We start from the raw sequence: 18,600 nt of genomic DNA on the forward strand, positions 1-18,600 counted from the left end.
AGCAGGAAGCCCGGTGCGGGGCCCAATCCCAGGACCCTGGGATCATGACCCAAGCCGAAGGCAGAGGCTTTAACCCACTGAGCCACCCAGGCGCCCCTCATTCTTTTTTCTATTATAAATACAAAATATTCAGTTGTGAATATTTGATTGTGTATATACACCACATCTTTTTTTATCCATTCATCTATCGATGGACATGGACTAGTTTCGTAGTTTGGCTATTGTAGATAATGCTGCAGTAAAGAGGGGTGCATATTTCTCTTTAATTAGGGTTTTCATATGCTTTGAGTAAATACACAGTAGTGCAATTCCTGGGTCGTAGGGTAGTTCTATTTATAATTTTTTAAAGATTTTATTTATTTATTTGACAGAGAGAGACAGCAAGAGAGGGAACACAAGCAGGGGGAGTGGGAGAGGGAGAAGCAGGGAGCCCGATGCGGGGCTCGATCCTAGGACCCTGGGATCAGGACCTGACCCGAAGGCAGACGCTTAACAACTGAGTCGCTGAGGTGTCCCTATTTTTAATTTTTTGAGGAAACTCCATGTTGCCTTCCACAGTGACTGCACCACTTTTTGTTCCCGCCAACAGTGCACGAGGGTTCCTTTTTCTCCACATCCTCACCAACACTTCTTTCTCTCTTTTTAAAAGATTTTATTTATTTATTTGAGAGATAAAATGAGAGAGAGAGATCATGAGCAGGGGGGAAGGGTAGAGGGAGAAGCAGACTCCCCCCTCCCCGTCCTGAGCAGGGCGCCCTATGCGAGACTCAATCCCAGGACCCGGGGATCGTGACCTGAGCTGAAGGCAGAGGCTTCAACTGAGCCACCCAGGCGCCCGCCCTTGTTGTTTCTTGAGTTTTTTTATTTTAGCCATTCTGGCAGATGTGAGGTGGAGCTCACTGCGGTTTTGATTTGCATTTCCTGCTGATGAATGATGTCGAGCCTCTTTTCATGTGTCTGTTAGCCATCTGGATGTCTTCTCTGGAGAAACGTCTGTTCGCGTCTTCGGGCCCCTTGAACGCTCAGCTCTCGGGCAGGCGGTTTTCCCACAATAGGTTCCTCACGGGCACGGCTTCCCTGAGCACTGGCCTCAGGAAGACCGGATTTTCCAGTGACCAGCTCCCGCTGATGTCAGCTTTCCCAGCTCCCAGTTCCTGAGCAGGTGTCGGCCAGCAGCACGCAGCAGTTCCATTCCTCCCCTCCGCCCCCCACCGCACATCTTCTGGGCAGCTCGACGGTGACTTCTCATCGCCCTCTCCGGCGAGATCTGGCCCCCAGCCTATGTGTGCGTGTGCTCTTCCTTGGACACTCTATCTCAGCCCTACGCATGGGGACTGCTCCTTAGATCCACTATCCCCTTGTTGTTTAGAATTCTCTGTAATTCCTACTAGCAAATCCCCCATTATCCGATCCCCTGGAAATCATTCTTCATATTAAATTCCCCCTATTCAAATTACAATGTGGATCATGTCCTCTGGCTGGACTCTAACTCATACAATAATGTTACAATAGCCTTTGATAGTCTTTAGGGCAAGTCTGACGTCCTGGTTCTTTCTCAAACTGTCATTAGTTTTTCGCCCTCATGTCTTTCTTCACGATGAATTTCAAAACTCACGGTGTTTTCTTTTTCAAAATCAGTTTTCAAATGCTATGAAACAACCCTTAAGATTTTAATTAGGATAATACGGGAATAACATGTTAAATTGTTGAGATTGGGGGTCCTTGTGACAAGAATAAGTCTTCCTGGGCACCTGGGTGGCTCAGTGGGTTAAAGCCTCTGCTTTCGGCTCAGGTCGTGATCCCAGGGTCCTGGGATCGAGCCCCACATCGGGCTCTCTGCTCAGCCTGGAGCCTGCTTCCCTTCCTCTCTCTGCCTGCCTCTCTGTCTACTTGTAATCTCTGTCTGTCAAATAAATAAATAAAAAAAAAATCTTTAAAAAAAAAAAAAAAGAATAAGTCTTCCTGTCCGGAAGCATGAGTTAGCTCCTGAGATAAGGCATGCTCTCCATTTTTGCATCTCCTTATCCTTGCTCATGGGAAATTACTTCTTCGTTTGGCTGTGATTTCTTTAAGCAGGGTTTCTATGCCACCAAAGTGGTCCCCTGGTTGCTACTGCTGGGCATCCAAAACACAGAAATAGCTTGGGGTTATTTTTTAAGTAATTTCTCAGCTTGAGTTTGCCACCCAATGGGCTAATTCAAGCTCCACATCTGCCTGAAGATGAAAAATTTCTTTTTTCCAGCTGGGTCCACAGCTGAGACAAGCTTTCTTCTCACTGGCCCCCTGGCCCAGGGGGAAGCTTGTTGGTTTTCCTAATAAAGCGATTGCAGCCTTTACAAGTCCTCGCTTTGTGCAAAGGTCCCATTTCAAACTCATCCCAGCTCAAAGGCTGAGGTTTCATCTTTTGTTCTTAAGTGAGGTTAAAAATCAAGCTTTCTCCCTTGGAGGATCTATAAGCAAGTGTTAGGTTGCCCCCTTGTGGAAACCCCAGACAAGGTTGAGATGGGCTTTTTCGGTCCCTGCAGACAGGACCCATTAGAATGGTTAACGTCGCCTCCCCACCATTGAGCTCTCTGTAGTTATCTGAAAGAGCTCCTTCCTACCCTTAAGAGAGAATACGTTGTATTCAATGAACAAGAGTGAGTCAGGTCTGGAGGACCCCCAGGATGCGAAAAATGCAACGTTCCTGGTTCCTATCCCTCTCTGCTTAGGTCTTAACTATAGCTACAGAAGGAGAAACCTGGACATACTGCTAACAGCAGTTCAGATAGCTGCTCCCCAAGATAGCCACCACCCTGCTGGTTCACGGAAGGGTTTCCCAGGATCCTCGGGACACAGGGACTGCACTGCTATCTCCTTAGACGAAGCCTTGTGTTAGTCAGTCTCATGGCATCTGGTTCTTCAAAAGGAATGTGTGTAGAGAATAAAAAGGAATTTGACTCCTTGCCCCAACCCTTAAAGAGGCTTGTCTGGGAGGGCTGCAGACAGCCTGGAAAGCGATGGCAGCAGAGGTCTGTCTCCTGCCTCAATGCATCCTCCCTAGATCCTGGGAACCATGTGATGCATGGGCTCTGACAGAGCCCATGCCAAGACCATTACTCCCAAAGTAAAACTGAGTCTTTTTTTTTATGTAAAGATTTTTATTTATTTATTGGACAGACAGAGATCACAAGCAGGCAGAGAGGCAGGCAGAGAGAGAAGGAGGGGAAGCAGGCTCCCTTCTGAGCAGAGAGCCCGATGCGGGGCTCGATCCCAGGACCCTGGGATCATGACCTGAGCCGAAGGCAGAGGCCTTAACACACCGAGCCACCCAGGCGCCCCAAAATACGCTATTTTTAAGTCTATAAAAGAAAAGCAAACGCGCAACAAAGACAATGACAAGATTCTAACCCTTCCCAGCCACCGCCTTCCCGCCCCACAACTGCCAACTACTCAGCTCACAGGCTGCTTCTCTGACACTCGGGTTCCTCTGTGTTTCTAGTCCTCAAGGATGCCTGATTTCCCTTTCCTCCTTACAAGCTCGGCCTTGCACTACGTTTACGGAATCGGAGATTTCACTCCACATCTCTAAGGGTTAGAGCTGAAAACATTCAGCACTAGCTTGATCTTCCGTTCAGACCAGAAGCCATCCACCACTGAAAACATCTGAACTGAACTGGAAGGTGTTTGCCACGAGGTAGGCTAAGCTGCTGAAACAAACAGACCCCAGAAGTGTTTGATTCTCTCTCACGGAACAGTTTAAAGTGGGAGGGCCAGGCTGGGGGGGGGGAGCTTTGCCCAAGCACTGGGCATGACTTCATGACTCAAGCTCCGGGCTGACATCAGAGCTGCCATCTTCTGCACAAAGCTCCCCTGAATCCCTGGTTGTGCCCATTCCAGCCCTTAGGATGGGAAAAGGCACGGAGGCACACGTGGAAGTTTCTATGGGCCGGTCTAGAAAGAGGCACATGTCACTCCAGTCAAATTCAGCACATGGCCAAACCCAACTCCAGAGGAACCTGGGAAGGGAAGCCTGGATGGTGTCACACGCCCCATCAGGAGTCTCTTGCCGCCAAAGAAGAGAAAGGATTTTTGTAGATACCAGGCAGTCTCTGCCACGGAAAACACTGGGTCCTGCAACAGAGACTCTAATTAGATTTGGAGATTGGACAGGAGGAGGTCAGTAGCCAGGACCTCTCTGTCTCGGGAAGGAATATTTCAGGAGGGGTCAGAGTTACTTGGAGGATAAAACGCTCACATTACCTTCAAGAATAGAAACTCTGGAGGATCCTGGGAAACAAAAGGGGTGGCATGGCTGGTGGGCTGAGGGGAGCGGAGCCAGCCGGGACAAGGGGGTGGTCAGAGGCCCAGCCAGGCTAGATCTTACAGGCCTCGAACAGTCCCAGCTCTAACTCTGAAAGCAGTGGAAATCTATCCAAAAGTGTATGCAGGGAGCTGATATAATGCAATTTTTTAAAAGATTTATTTATTTATTTGAGAGAGAGAGAGAAAGAGAAGAGGGTGTGTTAGAGCACGGGAAGGGGTGAATGGGGAGGGAGAGGTACAAGCAGATTCCCTGCTGAGCGGTGAGCCCCGCACAAAGCTCAGTCTCAGGACCCTGAGATCATGACCTGAACTGAAACCAAGAGTCAGCCACTTAAGCGACTGAGTCAGCCAGGCGCCCCCGCCCCCCTCATTTTCATTTTTAAAGGGTCACTTTGACTCCCAGTCCGCGGATTTTGGTTTCTAAATACCATTCTCCAATAAAAGCAGCAGAACTCCTTGGGGGAAAGGCTGATTCAGGGCTACGGCAGGGAAAATTCAAGATGAACCTGAAACATTTTGTAGTAGCAGAAAGCAAGGCAGTACTTAAAACAACAAAAGGATGGGGTCATGTCAAAAGGACACAGCAGCCAACTTAAAAGAACTCCCAGTGGCCAGGGCTGGGAAAATCTGAGCAGCAAAGTAAATACATAGTACGAGATTATACCTCAAAGCGTAAAATATACATACACGAGTGCACAGTGACATAAGTAACTGGGAGAGAAGAGACAAAGCTTCCTTACAAAGAATTCCAGATGGTATATGTAGCTCCTCCCGGCTCGAGGAGGTAGGGGGGCAGCCCAAGCCCTGCCCACCTTTGACTGTGGGCAGATGTGGCAACGGGCTTCCAAAGGATACAGTACGGAGAGAAAATAGTGGCTTTGCAGTGGATAAACTTGGCAATGTGACCAGAGACCGAAGTTAATATCGCGAGTGATGTCATGTTGATATTAGATACTGTTCATGGAGGGGCGCCTGGGTGGCTCAGTGGGTTAAAGCCTCTGCCTTCGGCTCAGGTCACGATCCCAGGACCCGGGATCGAGCCCCATATCAGGCTTTCTGCTCAGCAGGGAGCCTGCTTCCTCCTCTCTCTCTCTGCCTGCCTCTCTGCCTACTTGTGATCTCTGTCTGTCAAATAAATAAATTTAAAAAAAAATCTTTAGATACTGTTCATGGAAAGGCGTGTCACCTTTGGGGTATTCCCTGCCCTCAATACCAGTCTAATCATGGTAAAAACAGAAAAACCCAAGTTGGGGAATATTCTATAAAATTCTGTACCAGTACTTCTCAAAAGTGTCAAAGTCATGAAAAACAGGGAAAAACGGAGAAAAAGGCACAGGTTAGAGGGGGCTGAGGAGTTTAGTTAATAATAATGCATGTTAGGGGCGCCTGAGTGGTAAGGTCAGTTAAACAACCAACTCTTAGTTTCATCTCAAGTTGTGCTCTCAGCGTACAGGGATCAAGTCCCACATCAGGCTCCACGCTCAGTGCGGGGTCTGCTTGAGATTCTCTCCCTCTCCCTTCCCCTCTGCTCCTCCCCCTGCTTGCACGCTCTCTCTCTGTCTCATTTATAACTCTCATTTGTATCATTTATATAAATATCTCTCTCTTATTTATTAAATAAATAAATAAATAAAATCTTTTAAAAAAATCAGTAGATGCAAAATGTCTATAGGGCTGAGGCTGAGAAACTCTGATCCATAGAAACTCCTGCACAGATGCCCACAGGAGGCATGCGGTGGGCACAATGCCACTCAGAGCAGCATTGCTTAGACCAGAACACAAGGGGAAACAAGCCGGACGCTTGCAACATTTATCCAACAAGATAAACACTGTGTGGCAGTGGAATACCGCACATCCGTGAATAGTGAATGAACAATAACCGTATGCATCATGAATGAATCTCAAAAATGTGTTGAATTGTTTAAAAGTAAGTTGTATTTGTATGAAGTTCAAAACCAAGTGAGCTAGACAAAAATCAGTTTGGGATGGATGCATCCAAAGTACCGTGGTAAAACTCACAGCAACTGCGGTGATCTTTCATCATGTTGTTTGAGCATCCCCTCCCCCATCTCTTGGGGGATCAGAGGGGGTATGACGCTTAGTAGGACATTGCCTCCCAGGATCTTGGAGAATTTTGTCCTAGCAATCACAGTCATGGGAGGAGAGGACACTAATCGCAATTAGTGGCTGAGGCCAGAGATAATAGTTATCCCTAAATGCACAAGAGAGTCCTACACAAGGAAAACAGGTCCTGGGTCCTGAACAACATTTAACTGACTCCTTGAGCATTCATAGAGATTTAAAATATATTTTTTAAAACCTTTCACGAAAATTAACTCAAGAGGATCTTAGACCAAAATGTAAAACACGAAGCTATAAGACTTCTACAAGATTACATAGGAAAAAAAAAAATCTAGATGAACTTGGGTTTGGTGATAAGCATTTAGATACAACACCAAAAGAATAAGAAAAAATTGGTAAGATGCACTCATTAAAATTAAAACCTCCTGCTCCTGCTCTGTGAAAGGATTTGCTGAAACAATGAAGACACACTGGGGGAAATATTGGGAAAAACATATCTGTGTTTAAAAAAAAAAACAAAAACAACCACCTTAGGGGATGCCTGGGATCAAGCCACAGCATTGGGCTCTCTGCTCAGCAGGGAGCCTGCTTCCCTTCCTCTCTCTCTGCCTGCCTCTCTACCTGCTTGTGATCTCTGTCTGTCAAATGAATAAATAAAATATTTTTTTAAAAAGTAGAGAAGGAGGGGTGTCTGGGTGGTTCAGTTGGTTAAGCAACTGCTTTCAGCTCAGGTCATGATCCCAGGGTCCTGGGATCAAGTCCCATATAGGGCTCCTTGCTCAGTGGGGAGCCTGCTTCTTCTTCTCTCTCTGCCACTCCCCCTGCTTGTGTTTGTGTGCTATCTCTCTGTCAAATAAATAAATAAAATATCTTAAAAAATAGGGGCGCCTGGGTGGCTGAGTGGGTTAAAGCCTCTGCCTTTGACTCAGTTCATGATCCCGGGGTCCTGGGATCAAGCCCCACATTGGGCTCTCTGCTCAGCAGGGAGCCTGCTTCCCTCTCTCTCTCTACCTGCCTCTCTGCCTACTTGTGATCTCTGTCAAATAAATAAATAAAATCTTTAAAAGAAAATCTTTTAAAAAATAGAGGAGGAACATAAAAGTTATTAATTTCTGTTCGAACAAAGTTGTCAGCAGCCGCCCTGAAGCCATCTCTTTGTCAGAGAAAGAGAGAGAGAGACCAACATGGCTAGAAACATGTTAGCACCAAGTTGAGACTTTCCCCTTGACGTATTCTGAAGGCTTGAAAGCAAACTGAAAAGAGAATAACTCTCTCTTTCAGTGTCATTTAATGCTGTCCCTTTCCTCCCTCAATCGCTGTATTTATTACAACCCATTTACCGAGGACCTGCTGCCAATCAGGCAGGAGCACGAGGTGTTTGCAGTAAAAAAAAAACACTGGCCCAGACCAGCACAGTCGTCCCATAGACTCACAGTCGAATGGAGAAGCACGCACGTAACCTGGAAGTGGTCGTAAAATTTCATTGCTTATGAAAGTAATTTGTGGTCTGGAGCCTCTCACCTCTCCAGCATCCCCTGTACGCACGGGGACTGCAGAGCAAACAGATCCATTTGTAAATTCCTTGAGCTAGAGCAAATTAACTCCAAAATTGCAGCGGTTTATAATCTTTTAGAAGTTTTTCACAGGAGAAAAAAAAGTAGGAGGTGGGTGCGTCTTAATAGGTTTGATGTGAAGTGACCTGGGGCCGCCCGAAAAGTTGTTTGTTTGTTTGCTCGCTCGCTGGGCCGCAGCGCTGGGAGAGCGTCTCCGGGTCACCCATCCCTCCAGAGCCTTTGCTTAACCCCTCGCTGCCCGGAATGCGGCTCAGCCTCACTGTCGCCAAGCCCGCCTGGACTCCCCAGCTGGGCCCACGCCTCCGCAGGGCGCCCCAAAGGCCCGGAGCTTCCCCAGTCACCGCTTGGAGGAGACGAAGCCGTCGGTCCGCCTATCTTCCAGACCCGCCTGCGGGCTCGGACGGCACCGGCACACGGCCCTCCCCTTGGCCTCCCGAAGCACCCAGCTCGGCGCAGCCCCCCAGGACCGCTGGTGACAGACGCTCAGGTTACCCCTGGACAAGCCAGCTCCTCCGCGGGCTCCCGAGTTACCCCGCGCTGCGCGGGTCCGACACCGCCTCGGAACTGGCGGAGGGACCGGGGCCGCTCGCCAGCTCGGGGCGGGGGGAGGGGCGGGGTACCTCCCCTCCCGCCTCCCCCACCCCTCCCGCCGAGGTCCGTGACCCGCGCCCGCGCAGCGGGGAGGCCCCAGGGGACCTTCTCAGGTCAGCTGCCTCTGAGCCGCCCGGGACCACGAGGGTAGTCGTGGGTCCGAGGCCCGCGAGCTCCAGCGTGTCCAAAGCGGGAGTCCAGAGGCCCGGCTAGGAGGAGGTGGGGAGGGGTGGTGCGACCCTCTGTCCCCGCCCCGGAGGCGGAGCGAGGTCCGAGCCTGTGGAGCCTGACAGCCTTGGAAATCGGTCCCGGCCTTCTTACCCCGCTCCCGCCTCGCCCCCGCCCCTTTCGGGGAGACCCGACCCCCTCCCTCTGTCCACCGCCCACAAGACCCAGTATTCCCCATCCCCCGGCCCTCGGGCCCCGGCGTAGGTGCAGGTGCAGCGCGCCACCTCCCTCCCACCCCGGCGCATCCCTCTGGGCGGCCATGGCGCGAGGAGACGCCCCACAAGACAGGCGAGTTGGGGACCCGGTGGGGTGCGGACGGGGATCCGGGTGGCCCTGGCCAGCGCAGACCCGCTGCCTTCGGGCGCGCCAAGGCTCAAAGCAGACTAGATGGAACTACAATTCCCATCAGTCTCCTCCCTCAGCTACCTGAGCCGGAGTGATGGGGGTTGTAGTCCGTTCTGCGGAGGGGGCGGCCTGGCGGGGGGCGGGGAGGCCACGCGTCCTCGGGGTGACCTTCTGACTGATCCCCACAGGTACCACCTGGTCGGGATCAGCTTCTTTATCCTGGGCCTGGGCACGCTCCTTCCCTGGAACTTCTTCATTACGGCCATCCCGGTGAGACTCGGCTAGAGTGCCCAGCCTCATGGCCACAGCCACCATCGCCTTGGACGCGAGGAGTAGCAGGCGCTTTCCCACCGCGCCGCCTTTGACTCCTCATTATGCCTGTTTGCGGGTTTGTCCGCTGAAGCAAAGAGCCTCAGAGAGGGGAGGTGCCCCGCTCACAGATAGGAAACGTCAAGGTTTCAGGGACGCCCCGATCCTAGAGGGGCAAGGCCACCAACGGGGGCGGGAGCTGTGGAACTAGCCAAGAGCTACCCACCCACCACCCCGTTTGTCATTATTCCCTGGCTAGTCATTCCTGGGCTAATCCACTCCCAAAGTGGGTTATCCAAGCCTTTGGTTTTCATTGAATTAACACAAATTACATTCATTCATCCAACAAACGGTTAATAATGTGCATCTACTGTGAACCAGGCCCTGTTCTTGGCACTGGGGCTATAGGGGGAAACACAGCAGAGGAAACCTCCGCCCTCTTGGAGCCTGCATTCTCTCAAGGGAAGGCAGAAATGTGGGGTTTGTATTCTCTTTAGGACTGAGTTATTCATACATATGCAGCGCAGCAACTTTCCAGATGCCTTTTCAGTGTCTGGCTCTCTGCTGGGCCCTGGAGACCCAAAGTTAAATCAGCCCCTGATCTTGAGAAAGAGTTGGGTGCCAAAGAGCTATTAATAATTTAATAGGGCACCTGCCACTCCAGGCTTGGAACAAAGTCATTTGGGTCCCCGGCGGGGGTGGGGGAGGGAGTAATTCCTTCTGCTTCATAGAAGAGGTGATTTGTAACTTGGGAGGAGGGTAGGTAAAGCATAGGTGTTTGGGGTTGGGAGGTAGCGGGAGGAAAGGGAGAAGGCATTCCAGGCGGAGAAGACAGCCTTGCAAAGGCACTCAGGCAGGGGAATGCCAGCCTGTTCAGAGAAAGGGCCAGAGCCTGGGGTACCGAGAGCTTAGCAGGACAGAGCAGGAGATGCCACACAAAAGGGAGGCCAGGATCTGATTCTGAAGGGCTCCTACTGCTGCTTCAAAATCTTGGGGCTTTGCCCTGAAGGCAACAGGGAACCATGGGTGGGGGGCGGGGGGAGGAAGTTAAGCAGAAGCTTAGTGAATGAGTGTTCCAGAGGGAATCCAGTTGGTCAGCACTTGGGCCGGGCCTGGCTTGCAGGAGGCACTCAGTCAAACCTTCAGGAATCTAGAAGCTGCTGCAGGAATGGGGGTAGAGGCTCGAACCAGGACTCTGCAGAGGAAGGGCGATTCAAAGATGGAGTGAGGCCCAGGTTGGGGGTTCTTAGGGCTTGGGCTCTGTCCTGGACATCAGCGGTTCGATTCAGGGAACATTCATCAAGCTCTGACTGTGTGCCAGGGGCTAGGACCAGCACAAGGACAGACAGCCCCCGCTCCCGCAGGCTTTAACTGAGCAATGGCAGGCACGGGAGGAGACAGAGAGGAAAAGCGCGGGGGGGGGGGTCCTCAGGGTACGTCGGAGGGTGACCTGTACCCCCTCCCCTGGCATCCCGGCAGTACTTCCAGGGCCGGCTGGCAGGGGCCAACACCACCACCGGGACCCTGGACGGCAACCACACCGGCCCTGCTGACACCTTCAACTTCAACAACTGGGTGACGCTGCTGTCCCAGCTGCCTCTGCTGCTCTTCACGCTCCTCAACTCCTTCCTGTACCAGTGGTGAGAGGCCCCGCCCCTCGCGCTCCCCGCAGGCCGCCCCTCTGTGGTCCCTCCACCGCCCCTGCTAAGGAAGCTCCACCCATCCCTGGGCCCAGGAAAGACCTCCCATCCTTCCTCCACTCGCCCTGCATGCCCCCTCCGGCTCCCGCTGTCCAACCCTGGGCTCCGTCTCTTGCCTGCCTCCCCCTGTCGGGCCGGGGGTCCAGCCAATGCCCACTCCGCCCCTACCTACGAGCAGCGTCCCTGAGACGGTGCGGATTCTGGGCAGCCTGCTGGTCATCCTGCTGCTCTTTGCCCTGACGGCGGCGTTGGTCAAGGTGGACATGAGCCCTGGGCCCTTCTTCTCCATCACCATGGCGTCTGTTTGGTTCATCAACTGTGAGCACCGCCGCCCCTCCCCACCTCCCCACCTCCCCACCCCTGCACTCAGGGCTTCAGCCGAACCTCTTCTTTGTAACTGAAAGGGCCCAACATATCCCAGAAGGAAAGACGGCAGCGGCCACACTCCTATCCCTGAGGAGAAACTGAACCCCAGCGGGAACGGAAAAGTCACTTGTCCCAAACCCACAGTGACCTAAGATCAGGTCTCCTGGCCCCTAGTCCCTCAGACCTATGGCTGCACCAGAGAAGAACAATGAATGGGACAGTGTTACACCAGGATGCCCAGAGTCTGATGCCTGCCTGACCTAGTCCAGGGTCTCCTGTGTACCCTGCCACCGCCTCCTCCAGGGAGCCTCTAAGGCCTGCCTCACTGAGCGACAGCCCCCACTCTTCTCCCTTCACAGCCTTCTGTGCAGTTCTGCAGGGCAGTCTCTTCGGGCAGCTGGGCACCATGCCTTCCACCTACAGCACCCTCTTCCTCAGTGGCCAGGGCCTGGCTGGGATCTTCGCTGCCCTGGCCATGCTCATGTCCATGGCCAGTGAGTGGACTTGGGTGGTTGGGGGGCGGAATTGACCTCTGGATTTCTGGGGAGCAGACAGAGTGTGCTAGGAGTGAGATGCCTTGGGTTCTGGGTAGAGATGGAGGTGATGGGGAGCTGGGGTTGGGTTTGGGGGTAGGGAGTGGGGCTCTTGGGCTGTATAGTGAGAGAATGATCAGGTGAGGACTGGGTTAACTTGGGGCCTGGGGCAGGATTCCTGAGGCTGACGCTGGTAAGTGGCAGCAGCCTGGAGTGCAGGGAATGGGGGATAGGTTTAAGATTCGGGTAAACTTGGTTGGAATCCTAGTTCCACTGCTCCCCAGCCGGTGCACTGGACACCTGTGTCAGTTTTCCCACCGAAAATCTTCTTAACAGCTCTGTCCTCAGACTGTAGGGAGCATGCAGTAAAAATGAGCACATAATAGGTGCTCAACAAAAGTGACAAGTAGGAAGGAATGAAAGAAGCAAAGGGCTGGGCTGGGGCCCTGCACGGGTTCCTGAGTTTTGTCAGCCAGCAGAGTGGAAGAGGCCAGGAGGTGAATCTGAGAAGTGCATGATGGGAAGTGGGACAAGAGTCATTAGCCCCGCCCCCCACCCCGCCCGTGGGAGCCAGCGGGACCAGCCCCCTCCGCTCTGCAGCTGAAGTTTCTGCACAGGTGGCGTGGATGCCCAGACCTCCGCCCTGGGGTACTTCATCACACCCTGCGTGGGCATCTTCATGTCCATCGTGTGTTACCTGAGCCTGCCCCACCTGGTGAGCCTGGTACTGGGCTCGAGGCGCCACTTCAGGGCATCTCAGATACAGCTCTGAGTCTGAGGCCCTGCGAGAGGCCAGGGGAGGAGGAGGAAGGGACCTGATCCCCCGAGGCGTCAGCCACTGGGGGGCTCCAGCCTCGAAGTCGCCAGGGTGGAGAGGGAGCCAGACGCCTCCGCCACGCCAGGCAGGGCCAACGCTTTCCTTCTGCAGGAGTTTGCCCGCTACTACCTAGCCAAGAAACCGTCACAGGCGCCAGGGCAGGAGCTGGAGACCAAAGCTGAGCTCCTCCAGTCTGGTGAGTTCAGGACCCTGCGTGGTGGCGCACGGTGGGGGGGGGGGGGGGGACCCAAGGGAGGCCGAAGCCACCTCCGCAGGGAAGCGTTTCCCCTCTGGGACACCTCCCCAGCTGGAGTCCTCATCCCTAGTAGAGCTGTGTGAGCAGACCCAGAAGAAATCCAGTGGGAGTAGAGCCATCCCTGTTGGTTTAGAGCGCCGGTTTCCCCCTCTGTAAAATGGGGAGACAGTAGAGCGCCAACACACTAGTTCTGGGTCCAAATGCATTTGTTCGAATCCCGGCCTCACGGCATCCAAGCTGGGTGACCTTAGGCAAGTCCCTTAACCCCTCTGAGCCTCCGTTTCTTTATCTGGAAAGGAGTAGCAGGGAGATAATCTGTTTAAGGTGCTTAACTCTGCCTGACACACATAGGTCCTTGTAAGAAGTAGCTTAACATATTTCCCTGGTTAATTCTCTTTGCCTACATCCCGGGCTGGAGGAGAGCCACTTGTTTTAACTGCTGGGAATCACTCTCCATGGAGCCTGGCTGCCACACGCATGACCCTGACCTCCCCTCTTGCCCCAGATGAGAAGAACGGTATTCCCAACAGCCCCCAGAAGGTAGCCCTGACTCTGGATCTGGACGCTGAGAAGGAGCCAGAGCTGGAGCCTGAGGAGCCCCAGAAGCCAGGAAAACCTTCAGTTTTCATTGTCTTCCAAAAGGTTTGGCTTGGATGTGGCCTCCAACCACCAGCCCTGGGGAAGAGAGAGCTCCTCTCTCCAGTCCTCTCTAAAGACCCTTAAAATGGAGTGGGGCCTTCATGCTCCCCTGGTCCACTTCAAGGTGCCAGAGTCATAGTGGGTCAGGAACACAGCGAGGCCAGGCCTCGGGTGTCCTGCCTCTGGGGCCAGTGCTTGGAGGCTGGGGCTGCATTTGGGGCCCTAGTCAGCCCCACCTACTTACACCCCTGCGTCTGGCTCTCAGATCTGGTTGACGGCGCTGTGCCTTGTGCTTGTCTTCACTGTCACTCTGTCTGTGTTCCCTGCAATCACGGCCATGGTGACCAGCTCCACCAGTCCTGGGAAGTGGAGTGAGTGCTGGGAAGCAGAAGAGGGCAAGGCAGGGGAGAGGGAGGGAGGAGGGCAGAGGAATTAAGGGGAGGAGGAGGGGGGAGGGAGGAGGGACCAGGAGGAGCCCTGTTTCTCTCCCAGGTCGGTTCTTCAACCCCATCTGCTGCTTCCTTCTCTTCAACATCATGGACTGGGTGGGACGGAGCCTGACCTCCTACTTCCTGTGGGTGAGCATACCTGGGCTGGGGGCACCTGACACTTCCAGGAAGCAGTTGGGGATCAGAGGGTGTGAAAGAGCCCGGAAAGATGATCTCCCCAAAGTCGGACCCATCTAGGTCTGGCAACAGAACAGCTGGCCAAGAGGTAGTGAGCTCCTGGCTCCTGGAGGTATGCAGGGCAGGGCTTGGACAATGAGCTCCTTGAAAGCAGAAGTCATGTCCAACTGACCTGTGTCCCCAGCATCCAGCCCAGAGACCCTTACCTGGAGGTTCCTGTCCCATGTGAGAGGTTGGACGAGATTCTGAGTGTCTGGATTGCTTTTAGCCAAGGGGCTCCTTCTCTAAATGAAGTCTTCCAAGGAGATAGAATGAGGCAGACCAAAGAGGAGCTGCTCTGATCCCAGCTGGGCTGGGGTCTGGATCCCCAGCCTCCAATCTCATTCAGCAACCCCACCTGCCCCAGAAGGGTCCATGGAACCCCCAGGCGTCCTTGGAGGAGCCTAGCCGGGAAACCAAAGATGCTGTGTAAGGTCTCCCCCAGTTCTGCCACAGAGAGGGGCCAACCTGGAGCTCAGAAGGGGTGGAGGAGGTTAGCTCCCGGCCAGTTCTTGATTGCTGGGTGGCCCCGGCCCAGCCCGTCACCCTCCAGAGGCCTCCCTGCGGGGCCCTCCCCGGCACACGCAGAGTAGTAGGTCAGGGCAAGTGACAGAGTCCAGCCGGGGCGGGCCCCCAGGGCCGGCCCTCAGCCCAGCTTCTGCCACAGCCGGACGAGGACAGCCGGCTGCTGCCTCTGCTTGTCGGCCTGCGAATCCTGTTCGTGCCACTCTTCATGCTCTGCCACGTGCCCGAGAGGTCCCGGCTGCCCATCCTCTTCCCACAGGATGCCTACTTCATCACTTTCATGCTGCTCTTCGCTGTATCCAACGGTTATCTGATGTCCCTCACCATGTGCCTGGCGCCCAGGTCTGGGGGCAGGACGGAGGGCCGGGGGGTGGGGAGGTCGGCCGGCGGAGAGGGGGCCCATTCGGCTTCTAGCCAGACCGGCCCTAGCTGTCTCTAGGCTCGCTGGTGCCCCCCCCCATACTGAGCCTGCCCCAGGGCAGGAGCTGGGGAGACAGAGCCTGAGCAGGTGAGGCAGCTGGGGGGGGGGTGCACGGGGAGACACATTCCTCCCAATGAAATAGCCCGGGGACAACTTCCAGAGCCTCTCCTCTGCGCCTAGGCCCCAAAGCCTCCCCAAATTCTCAGTTGAACGTGGAGCTGATGTCTTGATCCAGTGGGGGATCGTGGGCTATTTACTTTAGGGACAATGGAGTTGAGAATCCAGAGAGAGTCAAGGTGACAGGGAGGACCAGGCTGGGACGTTTTGTGGTGCTCGAAGGCAGTGGAATCTAGAATCCTCTAAAACTGGGCCTGCGGGGGCCCGAGAGATGTCCCTGGCAGGGGTCTGGCTTGATAGATCGGGAAACCGAAGTCCAAAGAGAAGGGCCTAGTTACGGTGACCCAGAGGTGGGGTCAGCCCAGACTAGAGTTCAGGTGCCCTGTTGTAAGGGGAGCAGAGGGCACTGGTGCTGGGTCAAGACTTGGCCCGGTGTCCCCTAAGAGTCCCTCCTCCTGTGTGTCCTAGGCAGGTGCTGCCGCACGAGAGGGAGGTGGCTGGCACGCTCATGACCTTCTTCTTGGCCCTGGGGCTCTCCTGTGGGGCCGCCGTTTCCTTCCTCTTCAAGGCTCTGCTCTGAAGGGTTCCGTCCAGGGCTCGCCCACAGCTCTCTCCTCGCTGCCCCTTCGGAGCTGAGACCCCGACGCCGGCGGAACGGCGAGCCAGCTTCAAGCCTCTGCTGGGCGGGGGCCCCTTGATCTGGAGGTGCCAGGAGGAGGTGGGGTGCTGCTCTCCTTCCCCGGCTGGTGTCCACTTGGGAGCTGCAAGGAAAAATTCCCCAGCGGTCATTCTGACCCTCACCCAGGAATGGAGCCGACACACGGAGACGGACTGTTTAGAGACGCACGAGACCTCATCCAAGGGTGCCCATCAGGGAAAAGAGGACCAAAAGTATATCTGTTCATCTCAAGAAACGCACTTGCTAATCTGTGGGGATCGGAGGCCACCAGTGGGGTCTTGCCACGGGTGTGGCTGGTGGGGCCCAGCCTCTGGCTGAGAGTGGGAGTGGGGAGCTCCTCGTCTCCCCAGGCCTCAGTAACTCCAGGATCAAATCTCTCAGACCCCAGGGCAGAGGATGCCAGGGAAGCTGAGGGCAGCAGGGAGAAGGAACAGACGTTAGGGATCTGAGGGTCCTCACGGGACCCTGTGGGCCCCAAACAGTGTTTTCATTGCCAACACCTAACTGTGTCCACTCCCCAGAGCCCGGCTGGGCCTCGGTCTCGGAGCTGCAGCGGGCTTTCCTGGGTGCGCATCTCTTTGCAGTGTGCAAAGCTCTTCTGTCCCCGAGTCACACTGAGACCTTTGCGGGGAGCCAGGCAGGGATCGTGCCCTCCCCGAGTGCAGGTGAGGAAACCAAGTCTCAGGGGGAAACGCCTGGTCCGTGGCAGAGCCGGGCCCAGCCCCCACCTCCCTCCTCCCTGTAGGTGCTGATCTTCCTGCCCACTACCTGCTTCTCTTTCCTTCAAGAGGCTCAAAGCAGGAGTCCTAAGCACTTACTCCACATTTTGGCTGTTTCTCCCTCCAACCCCGCTCCTGGGTCTAATAACAACCTTCTTCATTTGTATAATCGGTTCACTGAGTCTTTATTTCCAAAGCGCTTTCAGCTCTATTGGCTTTGATAAGCCGGGTGGGGTAGGGCCGATTGTACCCATTTGACAGATGGGATAACTGGGGCCCTGAGAGGGGTGGAGATTCATGGGCATCCCTGTGCTGGGCCCTCTTGACCACATAGTGGCCTGTGCTCCTGGGCAGAGCACCTGGCTGTGTGAACCGCCATCGCTCTCCCCCTCCACTGGGGTCCTCTGCCTCCCCAGCCCTACCCCTTCTCAAAAATGGAGCCTCAGGGAGGCAGTCGGTGAATTTTCTGGAGGGATGGACAAGAGTCCTGCCTCATCACACGCCTGTAATATCCTGCCCAGCCCAGAGAAAAGCGAAGCCATTAGAGGCACCGGCCTTTCTGCCCACGTGCCCTCCCGCCTGCCAGGAACGTTCAGTGAGCAGCTATTACATACCCAGCCCTGAGCCAGCACGGGTTCTCTGCTCAGAGGTGATATAGGACCTTGGGGGCTGAAATAAAGCCACAGGGCAGGCCCCCAAGGGAGGGTTCATTCCTTTGACTACTGTTCACTGTGCCAGACCCTGGCTCATCTGGTGAGCCTGACACAAAGGAGACAGGTCCCTGCCCCAAGGCCACAGGAAGTAGAATGTAACACGGGATGGGGTCTGTGAGGGCCCTTCAGAAGTATGGAATGTAAGAGTCCAAAAAAACGATGCTCTGGAAAGTCAAGGCTGCAGCTCTGAGGAAGCGTCCCCTCAGCGGGGGCCTCAAAGGAAGGAAAAATAAGTCGTAGTCTTTGTTGTCCTCCCCTACCCCCACCCGCCTGCAAACACACACAAGGCCCAGGTGGGGGAGGGGCGTCCCAGGCAGAGACAGCAGGGCGGGTGGGTGGCATGGACACAGCATATTCAGGAAATTCAGGGAACAGTGGGGACTTCTGGTTGGGGGGCTTGGGGAGCCCCTAAGATGTGAGAGAGAGGAGGGGGAGAGGATGAGGCTGGAGCAGTGGGTTGGGGACGAATGATGAAGGACCTTGGCAATGAGGTGTAAATTGGGGGTTAGACAGAGGAGGAGAGATCCAGGAGAGAAAAGGGCGGTTGCCTCTTCAGAGGCCGCCTAACCTAGTGGTTAAGTGCGGGTGAGCTGATCCAGCATTCTTTTCTTTTTTTTTTTTAATAGAAACTATTTTGGGGGGTATTTTTTTTAGATTATTTATTTATTTATTTGACAGACAGAGATCACAAGCAGGCAGAGAGGCAGGCAGTGGGCGGGGGGGGGGGGGAGGCAGGCTCCCCGCTGAGCAGAGAGCCTGATGCGGGACTCGATCCCAGGATCCTGGGATGATGACCTGAGCTGAAGGCAGAGGCTTAACCCACTGAGCCCCCCAGGTGCCCCTGATCCAGCATTCTGGGTTCAAAGCCAGGTCCTTTCACTGACAAGCACTGGGAATGGGAACTTGCCCGTGTGTGGAGTCCTAGGGAGAGGTCGGGGTTGGAGTACAGACAGACGTCTACTAAATGGGGCTTGTAGAGCTAAAGGAATCTTACGCAGACCACGAGGCCTCGCCGG

At 54.3% G+C, this 18,600-nt stretch overlaps 1 protein-coding gene across 1 annotated transcript; it reads left to right on the forward strand.

Annotated features, from left to right (window-relative positions):
• Positions 1-8,816: 8,816 nt before the first annotated feature.
• On the forward strand, positions 8,817-17,038 carry SLC29A2 (solute carrier family 29 member 2). Its single transcript, XM_080817595.1, has 12 exons — positions 8,817-9,068; positions 9,314-9,395; positions 10,914-11,074; positions 11,313-11,452; positions 11,860-11,994; positions 12,651-12,748; positions 12,962-13,046; positions 13,612-13,748; positions 14,011-14,116; positions 14,238-14,323; positions 15,078-15,277; positions 15,942-17,038. The coding sequence occupies exons 1-12, from the start codon at positions 9,040-9,042 to the stop codon at positions 16,051-16,053; spliced, it is 1,371 nt and encodes a 456-aa protein (XP_080673721.1). The 5' UTR covers positions 8,817-9,039; the 3' UTR covers positions 16,054-17,038.
• The last annotated feature ends 1,562 nt before the right edge of the window (positions 17,039-18,600 follow it).

Source organism: Martes martes, assembly GCF_963455335.1.
Source record: "Martes martes genome assembly, chromosome: 10".
Taxonomy (NCBI): Eukaryota; Metazoa; Chordata; class Mammalia; order Carnivora; family Mustelidae; genus Martes; species Martes martes.

What these genes read in the sequence shown, in the direction of transcription:
- SLC29A2 (XM_080817595.1), top strand. Translation starts at nt 9,040, where the DNA reads ATGGCGCGAGGAGACGCCCCACAAGACAG. An exon ending in GGAGACGCCCCACAAGACAG is followed by an intron (nt 9,069 to 9,313) that starts GCGAGTTGGGGA and finishes TGATCCCCACAG; the next exon opens with GTACCACCTGGTCGGGATCA. An exon ending in TGACCTCCTACTTCCTGTGG is followed by an intron (nt 14,324 to 15,077) that starts GTGAGCATACCT and finishes CTTCTGCCACAG; the next exon opens with CCGGACGAGGACAGCCGGCT.